Source organism: Misgurnus anguillicaudatus, chromosome 11 (assembly GCF_027580225.2).
Source record: "Misgurnus anguillicaudatus chromosome 11, ASM2758022v2, whole genome shotgun sequence".
NCBI lineage: Eukaryota > Metazoa > Chordata > Actinopteri > Cypriniformes > Cobitidae > Misgurnus > Misgurnus anguillicaudatus.
This window is the reverse complement of record NC_073347.2, coordinates 13,415,987-13,438,302: the sequence shown is the minus strand read 5'-3', so window position 1 is coordinate 13,438,302 and position 22,316 is coordinate 13,415,987. Positions and strand designations below refer to the sequence as shown.

The 22,316-nt window shown below is 37.8% G+C and overlaps 1 protein-coding gene across 1 annotated transcript; it reads right to left on the bottom strand.

The window, feature by feature from the left end:
* Window positions 1–248: 248 nt before the first annotated feature.
* On the bottom strand, window positions 249–14,964 carry stox1 (storkhead box 1). Its single transcript, XM_055170843.2, has 4 exons — window positions 14,477–14,964; window positions 3,987–4,139; window positions 938–3,140; window positions 249–721 (listed from the first exon to the last, which is right to left on the bottom strand). The coding sequence occupies exons 1-4, from the start codon at window positions 14,787–14,789 to the stop codon at window positions 568–570; spliced, it is 2,823 nt and encodes a 940-aa protein (XP_055026818.2). The 5' UTR covers window positions 14,790–14,964; the 3' UTR covers window positions 249–567.
* Between the last annotated feature and the right edge of the window lie 7,352 nt (window positions 14,965–22,316).

The window sequence follows — 22,316 nt, the reverse complement described above, 5'->3', positions numbered from 1 at the left end:
ATGCACTTTAAGTTGGATAAAAGCATTTGCAGAATACATAATGCATATATATAAAAAATTGAAATATTTCGTTCATATTTGTCTATATTATTGTTTAAATGAGCTCAGAATAAATAAATTCTGTTTGCAGAATAAATTCTGTTTGCCTGTTAGTTTTTTAACCCCTCCTCATATATCTTATTTGCTTATTTAAAGTCCTAAGTATTTGTTTCTTACAGGTTGATGTTAATGAAACCAAAAACAATGAAGGCATTTCTTCAACATACTTTTATTTGTGCCCATAACCTATTTACACAGAAATAATGTAGAGGATTAACTTCATCAAATAATCTCTTGTCATGTTCTCCTAACAACCAAAGACCCGTTTACAAAAAACATGTTTACAGAAATAAATCAATAAACCAATAGGTCAAATCAGTTTAAATGTAAGATGGTGATGCAGACAGTCTATAAAATCAACCTACATTTATATAAGTAGTATTTAGGGAAAATTTACATTTGTTGAAAATAATTCTGTACATTTTATACATTTTATAACCGCTCCCATGTTCTGACCCGATTTATTTTTTAAACATTCATGACGGGTGTAAGTTTAAGCAGAGAGCTCTGAGAATGAATGTTGTTACTCTTGGAGTGGAGCTTCTCATAGTTCTGCAGGAAACCACGATGCTTCAGTCCTTTGAGTATGGCTGAATTACTGGAGGTTAAACTCATATGTGTCCTACAAATCAGTGAAAAACAAAATCTACATAATGAAATCAGAATTTTTATATAAATACAGCTGATTGTTTAAATGCAGGAAACATTGAACCTTAGGCATTTACATGACAAATATGACGTAAAAAATTTCCTTTGCGCTTTTGAAAAATGTCACGTACACATACACTTTATATGTAGTAAACCAATCTTATATCAGACATCAAACCATCCAACTAACCTTGGAGAGTCAATTCCACTATCCGCTGGGTTACTTTGACTCTCTGTGGTTTCTCCTGCGCAGGCCCCAGTTGGGTGGAGCGTTGTATTGTGAATGTTGCTAGCATCCTCTGATGTCTTTATTGTGCTCTTATGGCAGTCCTTCAATTCTGCGCGACAGATCCAGTGGCCCTCAGCTTCATCCGCAGACTTATGTATGGTCTCAGAATCAGAGTCCACTTCGCTTGTGTGACAGTAGTCAAAAATGCTGCTTTCCAGGGCTTCAGATGGTTCACCTTCTACAAGATCTGTTTCGTGAAGTCTTTTCCCCAGACCCTGGGGGTCTTGTCTGGGGCTGGCATCTTTCTGAAGAAGAGACTGCCACCTATATTCATGCTGCCTTTGTGTGGTACTGACGGGTTTTTGATGAGCATTTGCTATGTGGCCCTCCATGAAATTGACATCCCATTCTCCATCCAAACACACAGGCTGCCGGCAGCGGGATGTGCCAGTCTCGTGCACGCGTTCCTCAATCACGTTAAAGGCGCTACAGACACCATCTTCATCTGCCTTCTGATAAATGTGATGCTCTTCATCACTGTACGCCTCACTCTCAGTCTGGCTTGTGTTTCTGTCTAGGTTCTGGATGTTGGACAGGTGTTGGCCGCTTGTTATGTTGCCAGATTGCTGGTGCGAAGACAGCAGATCAGGACGGTGATGTGACGCTTCCTTGCTGTTATGTAGATGTAGGGAAAGTCTACGATGAATTGTGGGATCGGGCCAGGAGAGAGGTGCTTCTGTCGCGTCACACGCGTTCTTTGGGTCACATTGAAAAGCATTATGTTGAACTTCTCTTACTCTGCTATTTCTGCACTCTTTGCTTCTGACTTTATTTTCTCGCAGCTTGATTTTGTCCTCTATCCTCAAAGTGCTGCTCTGAGGGTAGACAGAGCTGTAATCTCCACAAAGCTCTTTCATTGGTTTACCATCCAGGCTGGAGTTCACAGTCAGCGCTCTTTCGTGAAGCTGTTCACAGGTTGCATCCATTATCGTGTGGGATTTCTCCACACCGGCAGTGACTGCTTGGGCCCGATGAGGATCCCAAGATTTTGACCTGTGACCTGATCTTTCTCGCCGCCCAGTGATTTTCCTCCTTTGGTCTTTATGACCCGTATTCGGTTCCATGTCTCTCCCTGGCAACATTAAAAATGGGTTGTCTATCTGTTTTTTGTAAACACATTTTGGAATCATGCTTTCTTCGTGGTTGCCAGGTTCCTCCAAAACCACTTCAGGCAGAATTTGATCGTCCGTATCTACATCTTCATCACATTGCCGAGTCTTGTTCTTTCCTTTCTGTTTCTCTTTAGACGAAGGTCCTCTTCTCTTACTGCGAGTAGGTCTATGGACAGACTTCCTCCCTGCGGTCTTTGAGGTTTGATGCCTCTGCTTAGTTACGAGGGCTTCGGTGGAAATGCCCTTGTCGACGGCCCTCTCTCTCCACTCGGCTTTCTCCTCAAGCTTCTTCATAAGAACCGTGTGCTTTACTAAATTGTCCACGGTCAGCTCCGGGTTGATCCGTTTGATGATGGCGTGTTCCAGGTCTCTGGGGAGGTTATTCAGATCATCTTCATCTCTGACAGGCCATTCCTCGGGTGGAAATTGTCCGGAGAACGTGGCATATTCCTTCTTAAGCTTGTTCTCTTTCTTCCCCGTGTTTCGTCGAAACAGGTTGAGGCCGAATTTGCGCCCAGCTTTTTCTTTGTCCTTACGACAAGCGGCGGCGGTGGATTTGCTGATCTCGCTGGCCTGGTAATCTGCTGCTGTAGAAGTGGACTGGTGTTGAACTGCGGGCTTGTGCTCTTTTGGCAACTTGAGGCTTTTGCCCGTGCACTCGCTAATGCTGGTGGATTGATGGTCTTGGAGAGATGGAGGTACATTGGTTGGAGAAGAGAAGCAGCTGCAGGATTTACAATGGGCCACGCCAGGCACCTCAGTAGAGGTGTCCATGCAACTCTCGTTGCTCACCAGGTACGTGATAGGAGGAGGTGAGGGCAGGTCATTGTCAGCAGTACTCCACCAGTTCCTTTCTTTTACCATGTTGTTGGTGATGAAGTACGTTTGAGGAGTGACAACAAAGTAGCCCTCGCCCGTGTGATAAATCTTCCGCTCTTTAATAAGATTTCCCAGAGCATTGTAGAGAATGTCTTGAGTAGGAATGGTCATTCCTGGGAATAATATGGAAATGTTGGGGTCAATATAGTGTAGTTCCTCACTGATTTTAATATTTGACATTGCCAAGATATCAAGGTTATATTTTCACATAATGTTCTTTACATTATATGAAGGATCTTATTTAGAAAACAGTAAACAACAAAAAATGACTTCAGCTGGGTTTTCATAGACTGGTTTACATATTTCCAAAATCATTTCAATTACAAATGTTATCAAGTATGGTTTTCAAACACATAGGAAGTAAGGGTGTCACGATTTCGATTTTAAATCGAAATCGATCGAAATTAAGTCACAACCTTGAATTAAAAATGGAATCGTTGATGCTGCCACGCCCCCATGTGACGTCCGGTCGGCTTGCCAAGCGGGAAAAAACAGGTGTTGAGTGCTGTGAGTCAACCTCCTCTAACTTAGCTAGCTACAGCTAGTCAAAAGATAGCATGGCAGATGCAGGAGACACCACGCAAGCTGCTCTTTACATGGGAAACAAAAAAACAGCAAGCGCCTAAGGTAATAAAAGCGCGTTTTTAAGGTGCAAAGTACTGACAGATGTTCATCTGACAGGAAGTTTTGTTTTATCAGGTATGTGTGTGTACCATATTTTTCCACTGGCAGCACGACTAACATGGCAGGGCATCTCCAGGTTCAAGGTCAGATATTATATTTCATAAAAGTCTAGTCTAAAAGCATAGCATTTTTTTTCATGCTTTCAAAAAAAATGTAAAAATCGCAAATCGAATCAAATCGCGAATCGAAAATGTTATCAAGTCGAGGATTTGGAGAATCGTGACACCCCTAATAGGAAGGCACAACATGCAAAATACAAATATATACCATGTTACCTGGGTGTGCTTTCGTCATATGGTTGATTAACGCCTCCTGGTTTACAACCACATGGGTGGCATTCATGTCTGATATGACAGAGCACAATATTTCAGACAGCGGGATGAACTGAGACTGGGAGATCGGTGACATTTGCACTGGAGAGAGATCACCTGTGGAAACAATATACATAAAAAGATTAGATCTTACTTTAATTTCCAGTCAAGTAAACAAAAATACACTTGGATGGGAAACAAATGGTGTGATGGAAAACTTCAAACATGACATTAACAAGAAGCGAATTGTTAGTCTACTGCACTAAAGAGTCTGAAGTCTGCTTCTTTACTACCAACATATACGAATGTCCCCTAAAGCAATGAGATTGATGAAAGATACAACAATCCATAAAATCCCAAGAGAGGGAAACTTCAGTCAGAAGTAGATGGGAGAATAATTACAGGTGGAGTATGTCAAGTTACACACCAAGAGAAAAAATATGCAATTGAAACTGTAATAAAAATGGTAAATTTGCCTAAGGAATTTTATTTGATCCTTGTAAAGACAGGAACGTTTTAAAAGTAAAGTTTAATGCTTGGATATTTTGGTTGGTCTGTGGGAGATAATGGAAAACAAAGCCTCTCAATGCTTCAGATCATTGATTGTTAATTTGTCTCAAACATGTAACAATACAGCTTCAGTTAATTTTTATGCAAAATTTGACGAGGCATCCTGTGATTCCTGGGTAAATACATCTGTGCCACATCTGTGCCTCATTCAGAAAGTCTTTTCCTATTAATCTTTCCTGCTCTGAATTTACATTTAAATCTATTCCCATCCCATTCCCATCTTTGAAATTTCACTCATCTAGTTTTTTTTCTAGTTAAGCATTAATATCAATCCCTGTAATGCATGTCACGCTTGCAAAGTCTTGATTATTAACTAGGGATGGCTACATTAAATCTTGGACACCTGCCATTTTTGACTTTCCATTCTGTTATTGATTAATTAGGCGAAGCCTCTGTAAAACTTCATACTGAGTTCATCTGTAACTAATGTTAGGACCTTTCCCTGGTGGGAGTGTGTGTCCATCCCCACTAACTTAAAAAGTAAAAACCAAAACAATTACTGTTATATATGACTAGGTTGTAAAAAAAGAGGTACGGTCTATCTATCATATTGAAGTCAATTTTGCTCCAGGGTTCGCATTTTTCTTCATTCCCATTAAATGTCTGACTCTGTTGGCAACAGAGATAATGTATGCTAAATACATGCTTTCTTTTCCTCTCAATTTTCTCTTTTGACACTGTTTTCCGTGGGAGAAAACATCCTGTCTAAGGTTTTAGACGGGAAATCCTCTCAAAGGTTTTTGACCTCATGGTTTCTGAGGGGTGTGAGGGGAAAACCTGATGAATACACAAGATAAGTCTCTTGTTCTCCTTTAATTTCAGGAAAGTAGTCAAAGTGTGAGAACAGCACATACTCTGACTGCGTTTAGATGCATTTTCATTTACTTTTGCTATGGTTATGCCTGGCATACACACTACATGCTATAATCACATGACCATTACGCTAAGGAAAGATGACAATGACCAGCTGCTATGACCGTGTAAATTATAACATGGATTTTTAGCTGTTAAATTATCTTTTTTTAAGTACATCGTGTGTTTTATGACACACACACCCAAAACAAGCACACAAGCAGATAAGTAATAAACTTTTTTGCCACAAAAAAGGACATTTAATGTGACAGACAGCTTTAATATGACAGACCGTTGTTTTAAAAGTGAAAGTTATTTTATTCTGTTAAACCAGTGGTTCTCAAACTTTTCGCTGTGCGAAAAAATGCACTTATGTACACAGAGCCTTAAGTTTTTCTTGAGACTTTAAGCAACAGAAAAGATGTTTGTAATTGCATTATTGAATTACATAATCTATGCCCACAAAATTCTTGTATTTAAGAACAAAAAGGTTTCTTGGTGTAATTGTGCTTGATATAGCGTCTTTTCAGAGAGAGCGGGAAACGTTTTGCACAACAATCAGCTTTAATTCATGTGGTTGTTACTAAGGACACATGTCCTTTTACTCTCCAGGGAAACACTCAGAGCCCATTGTATCATGAAGCTGTTCGGACGACTTTAAAACTTTTGTCACATGAATGCCTTAGCAGTTACCATGGCAACCATGTCACTTTGCAAACAGTGGTAAGGAAGATTTAGTAAGAGATTTTAAGTCACATGCAACTTAAAACAAATACAAAGACAACTGGGCGGGTGACATTTAAGCAAAACTTTAAGGAAAAGTCAGAGCAAACAAACAGACATGAACATCAGATAAGATTTCATACTGAACTGACAAACAAAGACTGCAAACCTCGCAACAGCAAAATAATAAATATCACAGCATTTAACATGCAAGCAGCAACAATACCAGCAACAGATTATCAATGTATATTTATTATAAGTATTAAGCCTTTTAAGTATCCAACACACTGAAATTATTTTTCTTTAAAATAGCTAAAAAGGGGGGACCTGTTACAATAACTTGGCTGGTGCTGTTTTATACATTACAATGAGCTACTTCAACTTGACTGTTGAATTTTATCAAATGTTTTTAGGAACAGCTTATAAAATGGTAATGTACAGGTGGTCACTAAACTAAGTACTGAAAAAGCACTAGATAGACAGGTTAACCAAAAACCGCTTATTTATTGTTTTAGTCTCTGTTAAAAAATAACCTGGGTGTCAAACCACACACAAGGAAACCACAGAAGTAATTAACGTTTAAGTGCACTGTTGATTCAAGCAACCCAAATACACAAACAGAAACTGTGAAAGAGGCTTTTTCATTGATTCATGTCCATGTTCTATAAAAACAAGACCTTCATGTGGTAAGGTGAATTATATCACATTATACATATTTCAGTCTATCTTCTAAAGATCTACTTGCAAAGTAACAATCCCAATAAAACCCCCAATAAAAGACTCTAGACCAGCTAATCACAGTCTTTTCACTTGAAAATTAAAGGCAGGTGTTGTGGAAGGTGGTTGAAACCAGATTCTTCAGGGACGTAGATCTGAGCACTCCTGACCTATATTATCATCTCTGAAACATTGTGAGTAGCCAAAATATAAACACAAAGTAGGCTGTGATTCTTTTAAAGAGAGTGGGAAGGAGAAAGTGAAGGATAGCCTGATAAAACCACACATGTAGGCAACTTCCTGACCCTAAAGAATTCTGTGCAGGGTGTCTATGCATTGAAATGCGTTTACATAGCAATACATGAATTAATATTGTATACTTTTGATTAACGTTTATACAGTTAAATGCTAAGAGCTTATATAGTTTGACTTACAAAATAAAGAGAAATGAAAATAAATCATACACTGTAGAAAAATCCTTGTTGCAATTAAATGTTTCAGTTTCACCACTTAAAAAAAAACTAGTGAGGAGTTGCTATAAATTATAAAAAAAGTTGAATTTTAACTTTTTTAACTTTACTTTTATAATTTATAGTGCAAGTCAAGAAAGTAAAAAAATAGTTGTGATTTCAAATTGATTAAATGTAAAAATTAAAGTGCAACAAGGAATTTTGAGTGTAATTTTAAGATTAATACAGGGTGTTATGCTTTCAAACATATGACAAATTGTCTTGAAAAACATTAATTAATATTGTATAGACTCTAAAAACAAACGGTGCTAAATAGCACTAAAATTGTTTCACTGGCTTGTAATCATAGAGGAACCATTTTAAGTGCTATATATAGCAGCACCTATGTAGTACATGTATAGCACCTGTGTACAACCATATTGTGCTATATAGAACCATATCTGGTGTTATAGTGGGACTATATCAGCCTTGTATGGTTCTTTATAGGTGCTTTATAGTAGGTGGTATAGCAATAAAAATGGTTCCCCTATGATTACGAGCTTTTAGTGCTATTTAGCACTAATTTTTTCATGTGCTGGAATTTTGATACAATTGATCAGTTGAATATCAAGAGCTTATATTATTTGACTAACAAAATAAAGAGATGAAAATCCTAATTTTTAAGTTTGAAAGATAAATATCTCATTCTCAACACTGCAGAAAGGCCTTCATTATACAAGGGTTGCTTGGGGTTAAACAGATTTTAACCAAGAAATGGTTAACATATGTTCTAATGTTACCCCATTACCCACTATACTGCACGTTTTGAATGGGCAATTATTTGGAAACCTTGGTGGTGTGAATTGGTCTTTGCACAGCAATAAAGAATATGTCTGGATGACATCACAAGGTCAAGAGGTCAACTATCTAATAAAACAGCGCTTTTCTGGCATTCAAGTTCATGACTTGAGAAAATTGGAAGGACCTGAAACAGAAATTTTGCACAAAAACACACATCCACTAACAGATGTTAAAGGCTTGACACTGGCAGTATTTGGAAATACAACCTATATAATTTTCAAATTTTTATTTGCAAAGCTCCCACATAACATCACCTAAAACACACTTTCCCATAAAAGACTGAACATACATGGTTAACTGTTTTCAAAAAGATCATGAAAAGAGATTAAATACATGCTTCAATGTTTTTTAAAGTAGGCTATTGTGTTCTTAAGTACTTGTTTTCTCATTGCTTGCATGTTATGGATGAACTCATTTAAATATTTTCTTCAGTTAAAATACTGTCACGGTTCCTGAGCAGCACACCTTCTAAGATGTCTTCATATGCTTTTAACCATGTCACATAATAAAGATCCATAAATCGCTCTAAACATTTAACCCTTTCAGCCAGTACCACCCACATGTGTGCACAGTAGTTAACAACACACCTCTCACAAACAACCATTCAAGCTGCACAATGTAGGTGTAGGTTTGAAATCTGACACTAAAACTGTGTCCTAAAGTGAACAAAGAAAATAAATCTCTTCTACTGATCCTTTCGCAAAGGGATGATGAAGGAACTTTCTGCTTTGCTAGTCTGATTTTAAGGACCATTTTACAATGTTGACAATATTGCCAATGAATGTGCGACTTTTACACTCTATTGACTCATGTACTTATTATATTATATAAAATTCTAAACCAATATTTTATGTGTACTAAAACTGTCCTGTTGCACTGTAGAGAGTCATTTTCTGTGTATAGCATGTTGTATCAGATCACACAAAAGAAGGTCATTATCAATTGGCAGGACGTCTCAGGTTTCCAGGCTGAAGTACACTGAAGTTCTTTTGAAACTGATGCAAATAGGCTATGTTCCCGGCCATACGAAGAGTAAATGTAGGCCTCTGTTATATACAGCAACTGTAATGAATAGCCTATATTATGAAAATAAATATTTGGAATAGAAATGTCGAAAATTATCTACAGGCTATGTATTTCACCGAAAATACAAGTGAAGGAATTTAGGATTTTGAGACATGTTTTTGCCAAATGAGTGTCCTCTTTTCAGTCAGCGTGACAGTCCACATTATGTCTACTATGAAGTTTTCAAGGCCTCTCAAGAAATGAAAAAGATTTGATTTCCTGATTGGCTTTGTGAGGTGTTAGGCATTTCAGATGCGGTACTTACAACCAGAAGTTATTAAAACCACAGTCTATAGCGTTCTTGCACCACTAATTATGACCCATGCTGGTAATTTCCAACAGATGGGAACCGTTGCCTCCGACTGAGTTCAGACTTGGGTTTGTCATCTTCACACACTGGGAGAAACTTCATAAGATTTTATGTTAAATGCTTTGTTACAGTATCTTGAATAAAGTAAAGCAGGAGCATGGAAATGGATTTAGTATCTAACTGTGATTTCCCACTCAGGGCATGTTTACAAGAGAGACTACACCTATTGCCTCATCTTTGGATAGGATGTTATTTTACTTAGCAATGGGACTGAATAAAAATATGAGATGAGCATTGTCCACAACAAACACAGCTAGTGCATTTCTTAACAGTTGGAGTGCGGGATAACCTTTTGATTTGTTTTTACTGGCTTACATCTCCACCTGGCTGTGATCTCCATAAATATGTCATCCAGCTCAAATTTCATCAAAAGTTGACTTCCTATGTAATGGGAAAGGTATGTCTAGTATGCTTTTAAAAGACATTCGATTCTTAAAATACATGGACAATGCTTACATCAAGGTGTACAATATCTTGGAAGGAAAAACATTGAGAGACATATCTCCAGACCACTCGTGCACATAGATAAATATATAACAAACTATGAATGGTCAGGCTGAAAATGAGTATATGTGCAGTGCTTGGACAGCATGAACATTTGGATTTGAAGTAAATGAAGTCACACAGACAGCTAAAATTAACCTCAGCAGACAGCAAGAAAGAAAGAAGCTCTATGAGAGGGAGTTGGGGGAGTACAAGAGCCCATCTATCATGCTATCCTGTCAGGCTTGTTTAACTACAGTGGTGGATAAACGATACAAGATTTCAACTACTCAACGAAGGTTAAGTCACATGGCTGCTTTTGGAGGGCTTTGGTTTGGGTGTTTGGTTATCTCATGAAAACATTCCATTGGTTGCTTTCTTAGAAACTTGATCCAGCTCCGCCTTTATCTCCCAACACTGGGCATGGACACAGCATATGACTTATTTATTCTGACCACATACTTTATGTTCTTGAAGGTGCCGTAGAATGTTAAACTGTATTTATAGGCATAGATGAATATTAAGTGTTCTGTACACGGTAATGACATAGTGAGCCTTAAACACGATTGTTTCCTCCTTCTTATGTAAAACTCGTGCATGCAACACAGCTGGAAAACAGGCCAATTGCAATATAATACCGACTGTGACGTTACAGTCGAGGTACGCCCAACATTAAATTAAGTACATTGTTGCTACATGCTAAAAACAAAGTACACACTAGTTAATGCATAATGCTATTATTTAGGCTAAAGTTTTACTATTGACATTTTGCAGGTCCATACTGAAAAAACACAAACTTACCACTCAGAAATGTCTATTTCCAATCTTTGAATAATTGATTATTCTTCAAAATCTGTTTACAGGCTCAAACATAAGGTCTGATTGCACACACACAGAGCTACTAGAATGAGCCGCTCTGAGAAACAGCCAATCAGAGCAGAGCTTAATATTATTATTCATGACCCTTTCAAATTATGAAATAATAGACCATTTCATTCTGAGGACAAATCCTAGAGTTGTAAATGGACCTGTAAAACTGTCTCTGGATTATTTTTGCACGTAATAAAGTCACATACCTTCTATATAGGTATTAGAGAACAATGTAACATATTGTAGCGATGCATTCTTTGGCACCTTTAAACCAACTTTTGTTCTTTTACAAACACTCCTGGAAGTTTGTGGTCAGCAACAACATCTTTAAGGGATAAACCAGGGAGCAATGACCTTTGGTGTATCAGGGCAAGAGGGCAACTTCCAATGCATGAGAACCACAGGGTGCTGACCTCAGGATAAAAGACACCAGCACGATGTCATGTCATGGCTAATGAGCTGAGATCTAAGGAGATATGGTCTACATTGCGTAAACATCTAACAGGCTGCTTAGGATTGAGAAACTCATTAAATACAGGAGTATATAGTTATAGTGACAGCTATAAAGACAGCTTAATTGTTTTAGATTACACAACATGTTTAAAAATGCTTGAGATCATTTGTGCAAAGCAATACTATACCCCTCATTACAACTTAAATGAATGCTCAGACTAAAGCATGATCCTAAGTTACTCAATAATGCAAAGACCACAATCAACAGCCTTGAATAGGTTTTTTTTTTGCAATCATTAATCACAAATCTATGCTCACTATTTCAATGCCTCAAAAACACAGATCTGAGCACGTCTAATGAAGTATAGATTCAGCAGTACATACTGTACATAACTAAATGTGAATTAATAATAGGGATGCATAACGATTAATCAAGATTAATCTATAGCAGAATAAAAGTTTTTGTTTACATTATATATGTGTGTTAAGTATTTATATTTATACATAATATAAATTATACATAAATATACAAATGTATATACACAGGTTAACATTTCTTAAATATATACATGCATGTGTGTGCTTTTATCTATACAAAGTTACAGTTCACATATATGATGTAAACAAAAACTTTTATTCTGCTGTAGATTAATTGCAATTAATCGTTATGCATCCCTAATTAATAAGGCTTTTAGAACCATACAGAAGTCTTAGATTTAAGCTGAAAAGGTCAACTATTATGAGCATTATGTGCACGAGGTCGACCGCCCAAACGTTTAATAAAACAAGGTATTTTCGCCTTCCTGCACTTCACTAAGCAATGTAGACCCCAGAGAACAATCCGTCTTTTTACATAATGTATACTGATAATAAAGAGGACAGAGAGGGTGACCTGCTAATTCATCAGCCCATCTGCTGATGGATAATCACACCCACTAAACCATTCCTGCTGACTAAACACAGGCCTACAGAATGGGGCATTGGAGATCTCTGCAAAAAGTCTTAAAAATAAATAAGTAGTGAAACCAAATCAGCAAGGGTAAACAGCAAACTCCGATTTTAGAGATGAGTGTCCAATGGTGTGTTTTGGGAACAAATAGATAAAAAATGGCGATGCTTTAAATTTCTCAAGCTTAGTAATCCAAAATTTCCATTATACATAATAACATTTACATGTATGCATTTGGCAGATGCTTTTATCCAAAGCGATTTATATAACACATTTTTTTTATTAATATGTGTGTTCCCTGGCATTGAACCCATTACCTATGCATGGCTGAGTCTGACGCTACAGTCTACCAAATGAGCTACAGGAACATATGAGGAGCTCAGATTTAATTTGCAAAAGCCTCTAAATGGCAAAAAATTAGATAATGTTATTAACCCAATGCTCTCTGCATGAATTAAGTATAGTAAACGTTCATCAAATACTTCAAATCTGCTTAATCTCACCTCAAGCCATTTAGTTATATCGGTTTCTTGGCAGAATCCATTAAGAGTCTGAACCTCTTTTACAAGAAAACATATCAGAGGCCCTTAGAGGGTTTTGCATCTCTTAGCTCTTCAAATAGACATATAAATAGATCTTAAACTTGTTATTTGTTGAAGGTTATGGAATAGGCTATCACCACATATATCAAACAATACATAATTCTTATCTTAAAGCTGCCAGTGCCTACACAATGTCCTTGCACTTTCTTCAGACCGCAATAAAAAGATTCAGGCTCTATGGTGGCGCACTGAGCATGAAACAAGGGACATCAGTTCCAGGGGAAGAGCAATAAAATCACCCGGTGGACAGCACATAACTCAAGACTATGAGTTCTGGTGAATGAGTAATAAATTAAAGAGACACTCAGGTTGGGCTCATATCAGCACAGTACAAAATACCAAATTTAAGCTGGTAATTTTAGAATTTGCTTCCAAATGAATGCATGCAATTGTGCAATTATTAATAAATGCATTTAATGCATTTATTAATGCTGCAATTATCCAAGAGACAACTTCAGTGGAAAAAGCTCACTGTACATTAGAGCTTCCTACATCTACTGCTAACAGCAATGTGCATTTCTCAGCTATATATCCTGTATTTCTCCCTCGCGGTGTTTGTGAACATGCAGCGTCTGTGGTGGTGACAGCAGGAGCAAATGGCGGTGCTTACAATCTGCTTCATGTTTTTAGAGGGCAAACCAGCAGACGCCCCTTGGAATTGGCGACACCTGAGGCAACAGAAATCCACACCATCACAAAAGGTCTGTCACCTCAACATGTGACCATTTTACCTCCCATCAAATCACAACAACCAACAAAACAAATTTGAGATGACACATTTTTTGGTAGTTACCTACCCCAGTTAAAACTGAGTTGTGGAAATGAGACAGACGGAGAGGGGTTAGACTGCTCCCCAAAAATCATATTTCCTGTCATCTGGAAATAATGCACTTATGTTGCACACACACAGTTATGCCTAAAGCAAGTTGAGATCTCAGGAAACGGTTGGTCAGGTACTTTCTACTGAGAACGGATATTATATTGTGGTTCTCTATTGTAGCTACACAGAAATAAGAAGGGAAACAATCTTCTTGGACTTCTATGAAGAAACAGACATTGAAACTGGATCGCATATCTAGAGTATGTTGAGTTCTCTAGAGCTGTGGGATATAACATATTCACATGTAAAATACTCAAGGCAATATATCAGTCAAATAAAGTGTTAGACATGCATGTCTAACCAGCATGATCAAAGCCACCATTCAACTTTTCAGGGAATCGTGACACTCTGGGATCAACAAAATGTTAAGAAAACAAATCTTGAACCTATAGACCATTTCTCAAATTTCCATCCTATTAAACACAGCTGGGCACTCAAGTCTTTGTTGTTAACCCCAGTTATATCTGCAAGCCCATGATGAGCATGAAAACCAGACTTACTGCCTGAATTAATAAGCCAACAATGCATCTGAACACATGGCATTTATTGATTCCACATTTTTGAACATCCATACGAATATACTTAAAATAGCCAAATGCTGACCACCTACCCACTGCTTTAATAGTGAATCCTTTAGGTGACCTGAGCGCCCTGCGCATCCAAGCTTCCCTCAGCACCTCCAAGTTATTGGCATTGCCTTGGACGAGTAGGACGTAGTTCTCCAGCCATCCCTGGAAGTAAACGTCATTCACGGCGTTCACAAGCCTTTTATTCCAAAAGCTTCGGGAATTCTGTGATTTAAAATCCTCAAACACGTCCTGCCCGTTGGTACCGGACGCGTTTAATTTGCTGTCCTCGTCCCGACAGAGAACAACGGCGAGCGAGGCTGCTGACAGCTGCACCGCTCTTTGCTGTGCAGACATTTCTTTACGAATAACTCGATCAAATGAATCTCATTCTAAGTGTTTTGGAAATGTAAACACATAATTCGCCTTACTTAGTATGAAGACACATGTGAATAGGACACATTCCTGAAAAGCAGCGCTCCGTCCCGTCTGTCTGTAATCTGCCCGCGTCTACGGGCTCCAGGGCAACCGCTGCCGAGCTCACTGACGCAGGGGAGGCGCGTGGCAGCTGCTAGCCAATGAAAACAGCCTCATTATTATAAAGGCGTGGTCGCGTCTAGACGGATACTGAACCACAACTGCAGGTAGTAAACAAACCCTTACGAAAATTAACCATGGTTTTACTACAGTTAAAACCATAAAACATGGTAAATGTAGTAAAATCATGGTAACCACAAAATAACATTAGTGTAGTAAAACTATGGCTTTGCTGATAGTTATCAATACACCAAAAAACGTGGTTACTACATTTTTACCACTAAAAAACAGTTAATTTTTAATGTCTCTTTTTCCAGTTTTTTCAAACTTTATTACAAAAGACACAATTTTTGTATTTTGAGTATAAATAAATGTTTTTAAATTTTTTAAAGTTAGGTATATTTTTTATATTCTCATTTAAATATGTTATAATAATTACCATTAAACCAACATTGATAAAAAAGTTTATTTGGGTAAACCCGAATTTTAAACTGGGTAGTTTTTGCATTTTAAATATTGCACATTAAATAGGCTATGTAAAAGTGACAAAAAAATGTAAAAGTTTTTACTACATTTAAATATTAAAAATCCTTTTTTTTTATTAAAAATTGTTTGTATGATGATCTCATACCATTATTTTTTATTTTATTTATTAGTTTATTTTTTTCCCAATTTGTTCTATAATTGTTCAACAAATTGTTATACCATATTTTGATATGCAAGCAATAATTTTCTTGTTTATTGAGTGTAATGTAACAAAAAGCTACTTCTCACATTGGACGACTGAAATCACACCCGGAGGTCAGGCATAATGACGGACACATCAAAAGTGGTCTGAAATGTATGTAAGACCACAGGTTGGAGGTCTGGCAATGGAACAGGATATTGTGTTTCCTCTGTGAATGAAAAGAATACATTGCCTCTTCCCACCATAAATCATGCTGGACATACGTGCACGAGCACACTCTTTTTGGAAGATTGCCATACAACCCACTTCAAGACCCCCACAAGTCCTCATGTTCAATGAATAAGACCCTGTGTCCTAACATACATCTGTTCTCACCACAACCACATCAGGATTGGTAATTTTCTTTGTTTTGTATCTAATTTCACTAAGATTTGGTGTGTTTTTTGGTGTGTCAGGAAATTAATTGAACTAAGCATTATGTTTTAAAGTTATGTAAAAGCATAAAGATTATCATAGATTGATTGGAGATTTTGTTTTAAAGAATTTAGCACAGATGTATGTTTGAACATTCATATCTGCTCTCTAGAACTGATGATCTGGTGACCATTGTTTATCTTTTTTCATTTATTCTATTTAAAACAGGTCAAACAACCAACAACGCAAAACTAGTAAAAGTTAATAATTTCTAATGCTTAGAACATTTAAGAGCAAAACACTTCTTGTAAGTCTTGTTACAAGACTTCTTGTAAATTTTGTCCACTTGCCTTTGACTGTGATTTTTCTTTTTGGGCTGAAATGCGACTCATTACTCTTTCATTATGAGTGCACGTGCAAGTACTCTCTGTCCTGCAGTAAACTGGATCAAAGACGCCCTTCACTGCTTCCTGTTAGAGTTTTATGGTGTGAGTTGATGGCTGTTAAAATGTCATTAGACATTTGAAAAAAATCAATGAGTGGTACATCAAAATGAGCTTTAGACTATGTGTCTAATCTGTTCCAAACATTCATAAACTTTTCATCTTACATTAGGAATCATTTATTTTCCTTTAATGGTACAGTGGACACCGGGGTCTATTTTAAAAGTGCCAAAGAATGCATTGAAATAATATGTTAAATTGTTCTTTGATATTTACATAGAATATGTAATTTAATTAAGTGCCAAAATTATCCAGAACCTTAGGATTTGTCCTTTAAATTAAATTGTCTATTTTTTTGAAAGGGTCATGAATTATAATATTGAGCTCTGCTCTGATTGCTCTGCTCTGAGGCTCATGCCAGTAGCTCACATTAGTAAAGAAACCTTTTTTGAGCCTGTAACAGATGAAAATACAGATTTTGAGGGACAACTAATTGTTTGGAGATTGTTAATGAATGTTTCTGAGTGATAAGTTTGTGTTTTTTTTTAGTACGGACTTGAAAAACGTAACTAGTAGAACTTTAGCCTAAACGTTAGCATACAGCATTAATTAGCATATAACACTAACTGAGCAGTCACAACTTTGTTTTTAGCATTTTAACAACTTTGTAATTCATTTAATGTGTATTTTAATGTTGGGGTGTACATTTTGACTGTGACGTCTTATGTTTTGATTGGCTTGTTATCCAGCAGTCTTTTGCATGCAAAAGGTTTACAAAAAAAAAAAGAGGAAACAAATGCGTTTGAGGCTCATGATATGTCATTATCATGAGCTCTTATTATTCATCTATACAGTTTTATGGCACCTTTAAGATCTCAAAGATCTCATCTGCGTACAGTATGTGTGTTAGTCCAGAATAATTTTTGTTATATAATTACTGAAAAGGAAACCAGAACATTTAAGTGCACATAAAACAATCCAGACTTTGGTGTGTACATCAATTTAAATGATTTTAGTTATCTTTGATATTTGTAAAAGTATATACTAGTATCACCTAATATGTCACATGCAGCATTCAAACATGATACATCTGAGAAGAAATATCACCCAGTGATATTCTAGCCATGTCCTCAGCTATCAGATGTTAATTTTAAAAGTAGAGGTATGAAGTCACAAGAAATCTTGTTTAAGACACAAGAGATATGTGTATCCTCAGCTCCTAAAGGTCTACCAGAGGTTCAATAGCACACAAAATGATTCAGACAAGTATCTTTACATGCTGATGTTCATGTTCACAGCAGAGCGTGAGATAAACAGATGACTGCAGTTTAAAGTGATTGTAGAGGAATTGCAGGCTGTAGAGCGAGAAGTAAACAGACAATAAAACTGCAGGTGCATTTGATGATTTATAATTTGGGAGCTTTACACAGTATATTGAATGTTTGAATTTAGCTATGTGTGACCCTGACTGAATATTTAGGCTAAAGTCTCATAATCTGATTTGGTGCATCAAAGTTGGATTTCAATGATTTTAGCTTTCCATCTAACTGATTTCCACCTTACTTAGTCAATATTATATATGTCAAGGTTATATTTTCATAAAATATTCTTTACATTATGATGGATGATTGATAAATCAGAAATAAATAATCTAAGATGTTTTTCACAAACCAAAATTAGCATTTTGTCAAGTTAAAAATGGTCTCGGACCCATTTCTGTTCAGTGTCATTTGTCACCTCATCAGTAGTGCCCGGACGGCACTGACTTTCATTTGTTTTAATAAAAAATTTAAAAGAAACAGAGCTTCAAAGGAAAGGACCCTCCTGCCCCTCTAAATGCCTTGTAAAACAGCAACATCAAACATAGCGTGTATTGGACATTACTTAGCGAATGCTGCAAGTTAAAGGAGCTCCTGCTGATTCCAGTGACCCTGCACTCGGGTGAATATATCCCTGCAGGAAATTCCTCCCTTAAACTTCCTGTTTTGTGTTAGTGCATTTTTACAATGAGCGAGATATCCGTGTCACGGCAGTGTAGTGTTACACTATAAAAGGTCAAAGATTTTCTCAAAAAGCAAGATTTCAGGCATGTTTTAATTGTTAGACAGATGACAATCCTTTCAGTATAAATCTATATTCACTTTAGCCTAAACATTAAATGTCTGCTGCCAACCTCCTTCATTTGCTTCCTTCATGCTGAAGAATTCCTTCAAGTTGTTTTCCTGTGTTTGTTTTCATTGTTGCTTGGTGCAAAGCCTGTAACATGCATGGCGGAAAATGTATTGTAAATATCACTGGAGCGGTTTCCGCCAAATTGAGCAATTTGGCTCATGTAACAGCTTAAGAGACAGAAATTTAAGTCATTGTTCATTGAAAATCTTGACATCTGCTCTAGCTCCTTCCACATTTATGAGAGAAGCAATGAATGGATTTTTTTTGTCAAAATCTATACAATGAATCAATTGATACGGTCCACAAAACTGGTCCCAAACGGCTCACTTTATGTGGACATGCGGTCAAGAGTGTAAGGCCTGGCTCCGCCCTCCTACGTGCGTCCGCTTAATTTTCATTTCGCTTCAGTACTACGTCTGGGACTGCTCTTTAGAGTTTCGTTTTCTCCTGCAAAAATCTGCAGGACCAATCAGCGAACAGATGGGGGTGGCTAAGAACGATGACGTTGAGGTCGTGCGTCAGTTTGAGTTGAAGTTCCGTAATGGCAGCGGAGAAAGACGTGAGAAAATCTATTCGGTCCGTTGTTGCAAAACTGCCGATATGATATGATATACGTCATATATACATCACGACCAAACGATAGCGATTGGTTATGGCAGATTCAGAGTGACTCTGGGCAGATCCAATAGTTTTAAACTTCAACAGAGGACCCTCCTTAACGGAAGTAACGCTTTTCAATGAAGCGTGGCCAGACTCTCTGTACAAATGAAATGAATGTACGAGAGTCTGGTTGGACCAGGCTAGTAAGACCCTGTCCCAAATGGCACATTTGGAACTTATGGACTTCCTCAGAGTCCACACTTTGATGACATCATGTAGTGCAGACCTTAGGCACCCTTGACGTGAGTCCACGAGGGTGCACCGGAGTCATATTTTAGGACAGAATCGAGCGTCACGCCGGAAATTGGAAGAGAAGTTGCCCATCAGTGTGAACTTGTAGACTTCGCTGAAGACCGCATCAAGGGGGTGCTGATGAGCACACTTCGGAGCATAAAAATGACAGATGGGACACCCTACGGACTCGTAGACTAAGCGAGCATGCTTAATTTAAGGCCACGAGACTGAAAGTCCACATGAAGTGCGCCATTTGGGACAGGACCCCTCTGTTGTCCTAAAGGGGTGCTCATGGGCACCCCTTTTCTGTCTGTCAGTATGCGCCCTTGATGTGCTCTTTTCTTGAGCCCACACTTGTGCGCTCTTTGCAGAAGACTTCTTTCTGACAGTCAAAGCGATCTTACATCACGAAAGTGCAGACTTGTAGGAAGACTGCGAGTGACGGGGAATGAATGATCTGATTCTCAAGTTCAATTCACTGATTCAGTGGATATGAAGATTACCTGTGAAATATGACATCCAAGTCAATTTCTCTCACAAAACTATATCATATGATTTCAGAAGGCTTGCAATACACCTGAAAAACGTAGCTGCTTCTTTTTGTGATCACATGAAACATTGACTTAACCCTTTATGGGGCAAGTGACCATATTTAGGCACTTCCGCACATATTCAAAGTGCCCTCCCCCTGCCTTCATTTGAAGTAATAGAGTAATGTAGTTTTCTCTCAGCCAAAGGTGAAAAATATTGTTAAATTTTTTTTAAAAGAATGTCCTGTAACATCCCCCATTAGCTTTCTGAGGTTAAAAATGAGAATTTCCAAAAATTTCAATGAGTGCCCTAGGTTCCTTAAAGGCATTAGGACAAAACGAATACAAAACATCCTAAAATTCACATTATAAAGCAACTTAACCAAATAAGTTGGAAGTATATATGCAACTCTGTGCCCATGTAATCGTCTGTGTAGACGGCACAGGGGTGTGGTGTTCCTACTGGGAAATGCCAAAGAGGCAGTAACAAAAACACGGCACAGGTTTCTCACACTGTAACCCAGTATTCCTTTGCCTTAGAGCCAGGAAAAAGGATAATTTCCTTAACAACTGCCCCACTTTGCCTGTCCCCGGGGTTGTCAAACCAAAAACTACACACAAGTGCTCTTTACACACTACCTGGCATCCGGTTACAGATCAAGTTGATCGAAGTTGCCCATCGCTGGTTTCTCTCGTGCATTAAGTGTTGCTTAAGTGTGTGATTTTCGTGTTTGGTAGATTTTTGTTATGTGGCTTCTGGCAAAGATCAGATGAAGCCAAGATGAAAAGCAGACGCTGGTATACATTTCTGTTTATGAAAGTCCTCCAAGTAAGTAGAAAGAGCAATGAGAGAAGGATGCGTTTGGTTATTTTGCTTAATTTTACATTAAAAACAACACTTAACACATGATACTGAGTCATTTGAAGTGATTTTTATGTTTAAATGTAGAGGCCACTACAAAGATCAAGTAAAGCCATGAGGAAAAGCAGACTCTCGTATATATATATATATATATATATATATATATATATATATATATCAAATGTCAAGCCACCCAATAAATGGATAGATCAATGAGAGTAAAAGATTATTTTATTTACATTGATGCATTTGGCAGACGCTTTTATTAAAATCGGCTTAGTGCATCACAAGGTCAACATTTTTATCAGCATGTGTGGTTCGAACCCATGACCTTTTGCGCTGCTAACACAATGATCTGTCACTGAGCTATACATGAGCAGTTTATTATTATCTAATAATTGTACATTAAAACAACACTAAACTACATGAAAATATACACGTCATGTATTTCCTTTCCTGTTGGCGCAACGTCACAGCCCTTCTCAAATCACAAGAAAGTCAAAGAAAAGTACTTGACATGTTGTGAAAGCCATCTCAAGGTGTCTCTGGAGACCACATTCCATTGTCATGATAATTACACCTTTGCAAAAGTGACTTGTTGAAGACGACGAGACCTCGAGCAGCAGAAGCACTGAAAAGGAATGATAGTGTGAGGACAAGTTGGGGGGTCTCCTAAAACAAAGGCTGTGTGCAAAAACAGGGGGAGGGGATGGAGAATGCCAGTCCAGACGGACCTGAGACATAGATGAGGGGATAATGAGTCTCACTGGAGACAAAGGAGAAAGATTAGCCACTATATGCCACCCTGGAATGGCCGACTTTCAGAAACAAAAGGATGAATGGTGAAACGCTGAGTGATCGGCACCCTCTCTGATGATTTAAATACACACATTAAAGGCCTCGAAAAACATTAGCTGTAAGACAAAAAGTAACTTTTGTGTTGACATGAGGAAAAGACCTAGTTGTTTTGAAGATGCAATTGTTAGATCAGGGCACAGTTGTAACTTAATCCTTCAGCTTATGCGGTTATAACAGATTCAACCCAACTCCCCACCCAGAAAAGAAAAGGAGAAAAACATGCTTGAATTCAAATAAGCTGATTGTTTCATGGTCTCGGAGCGAGAGTGTTATCCAGACCTCTGAAGCAAAGAGAGGGTGATTGTCTCATGGCTCTCTGGTGTATAAGCATTGCCCAAACTGCAGGGTGAAAGTGGGGGCACAAAGGCCCCCTGTCTGGAAGAAGAAGTGGACCTACCTGCATTGGCTCTGGTTTCACAACACTGCCTTTGCTCTTGCCGCAGCTGGGTTGCAGTGACATTGTGCCATAAACAAGTAAACATAAAC

Bases quoted from the DNA above. Each gene is read 5' to 3' on its own strand.
- stox1 (XM_055170843.2), bottom strand. From the start codon at position 14,789: ATGTCTGCACAGCAAAGAGCGGTGCAGCTGTCAGCAGCCTCGCTCGCC. The intron at 4,140-14,476 runs GTAGGTGGTCAG...TTGTTTCCACAG, and splicing joins ATTCACTATTAAAGCAGTGG to GTGATCTCTCTCCAGTGCAA. The intron at 3,141-3,986 runs GTAACATGGTAT...TATTATTCCCAG, and splicing joins TATGACGAAAGCACACCCAG to GAATGACCATTCCTACTCAA.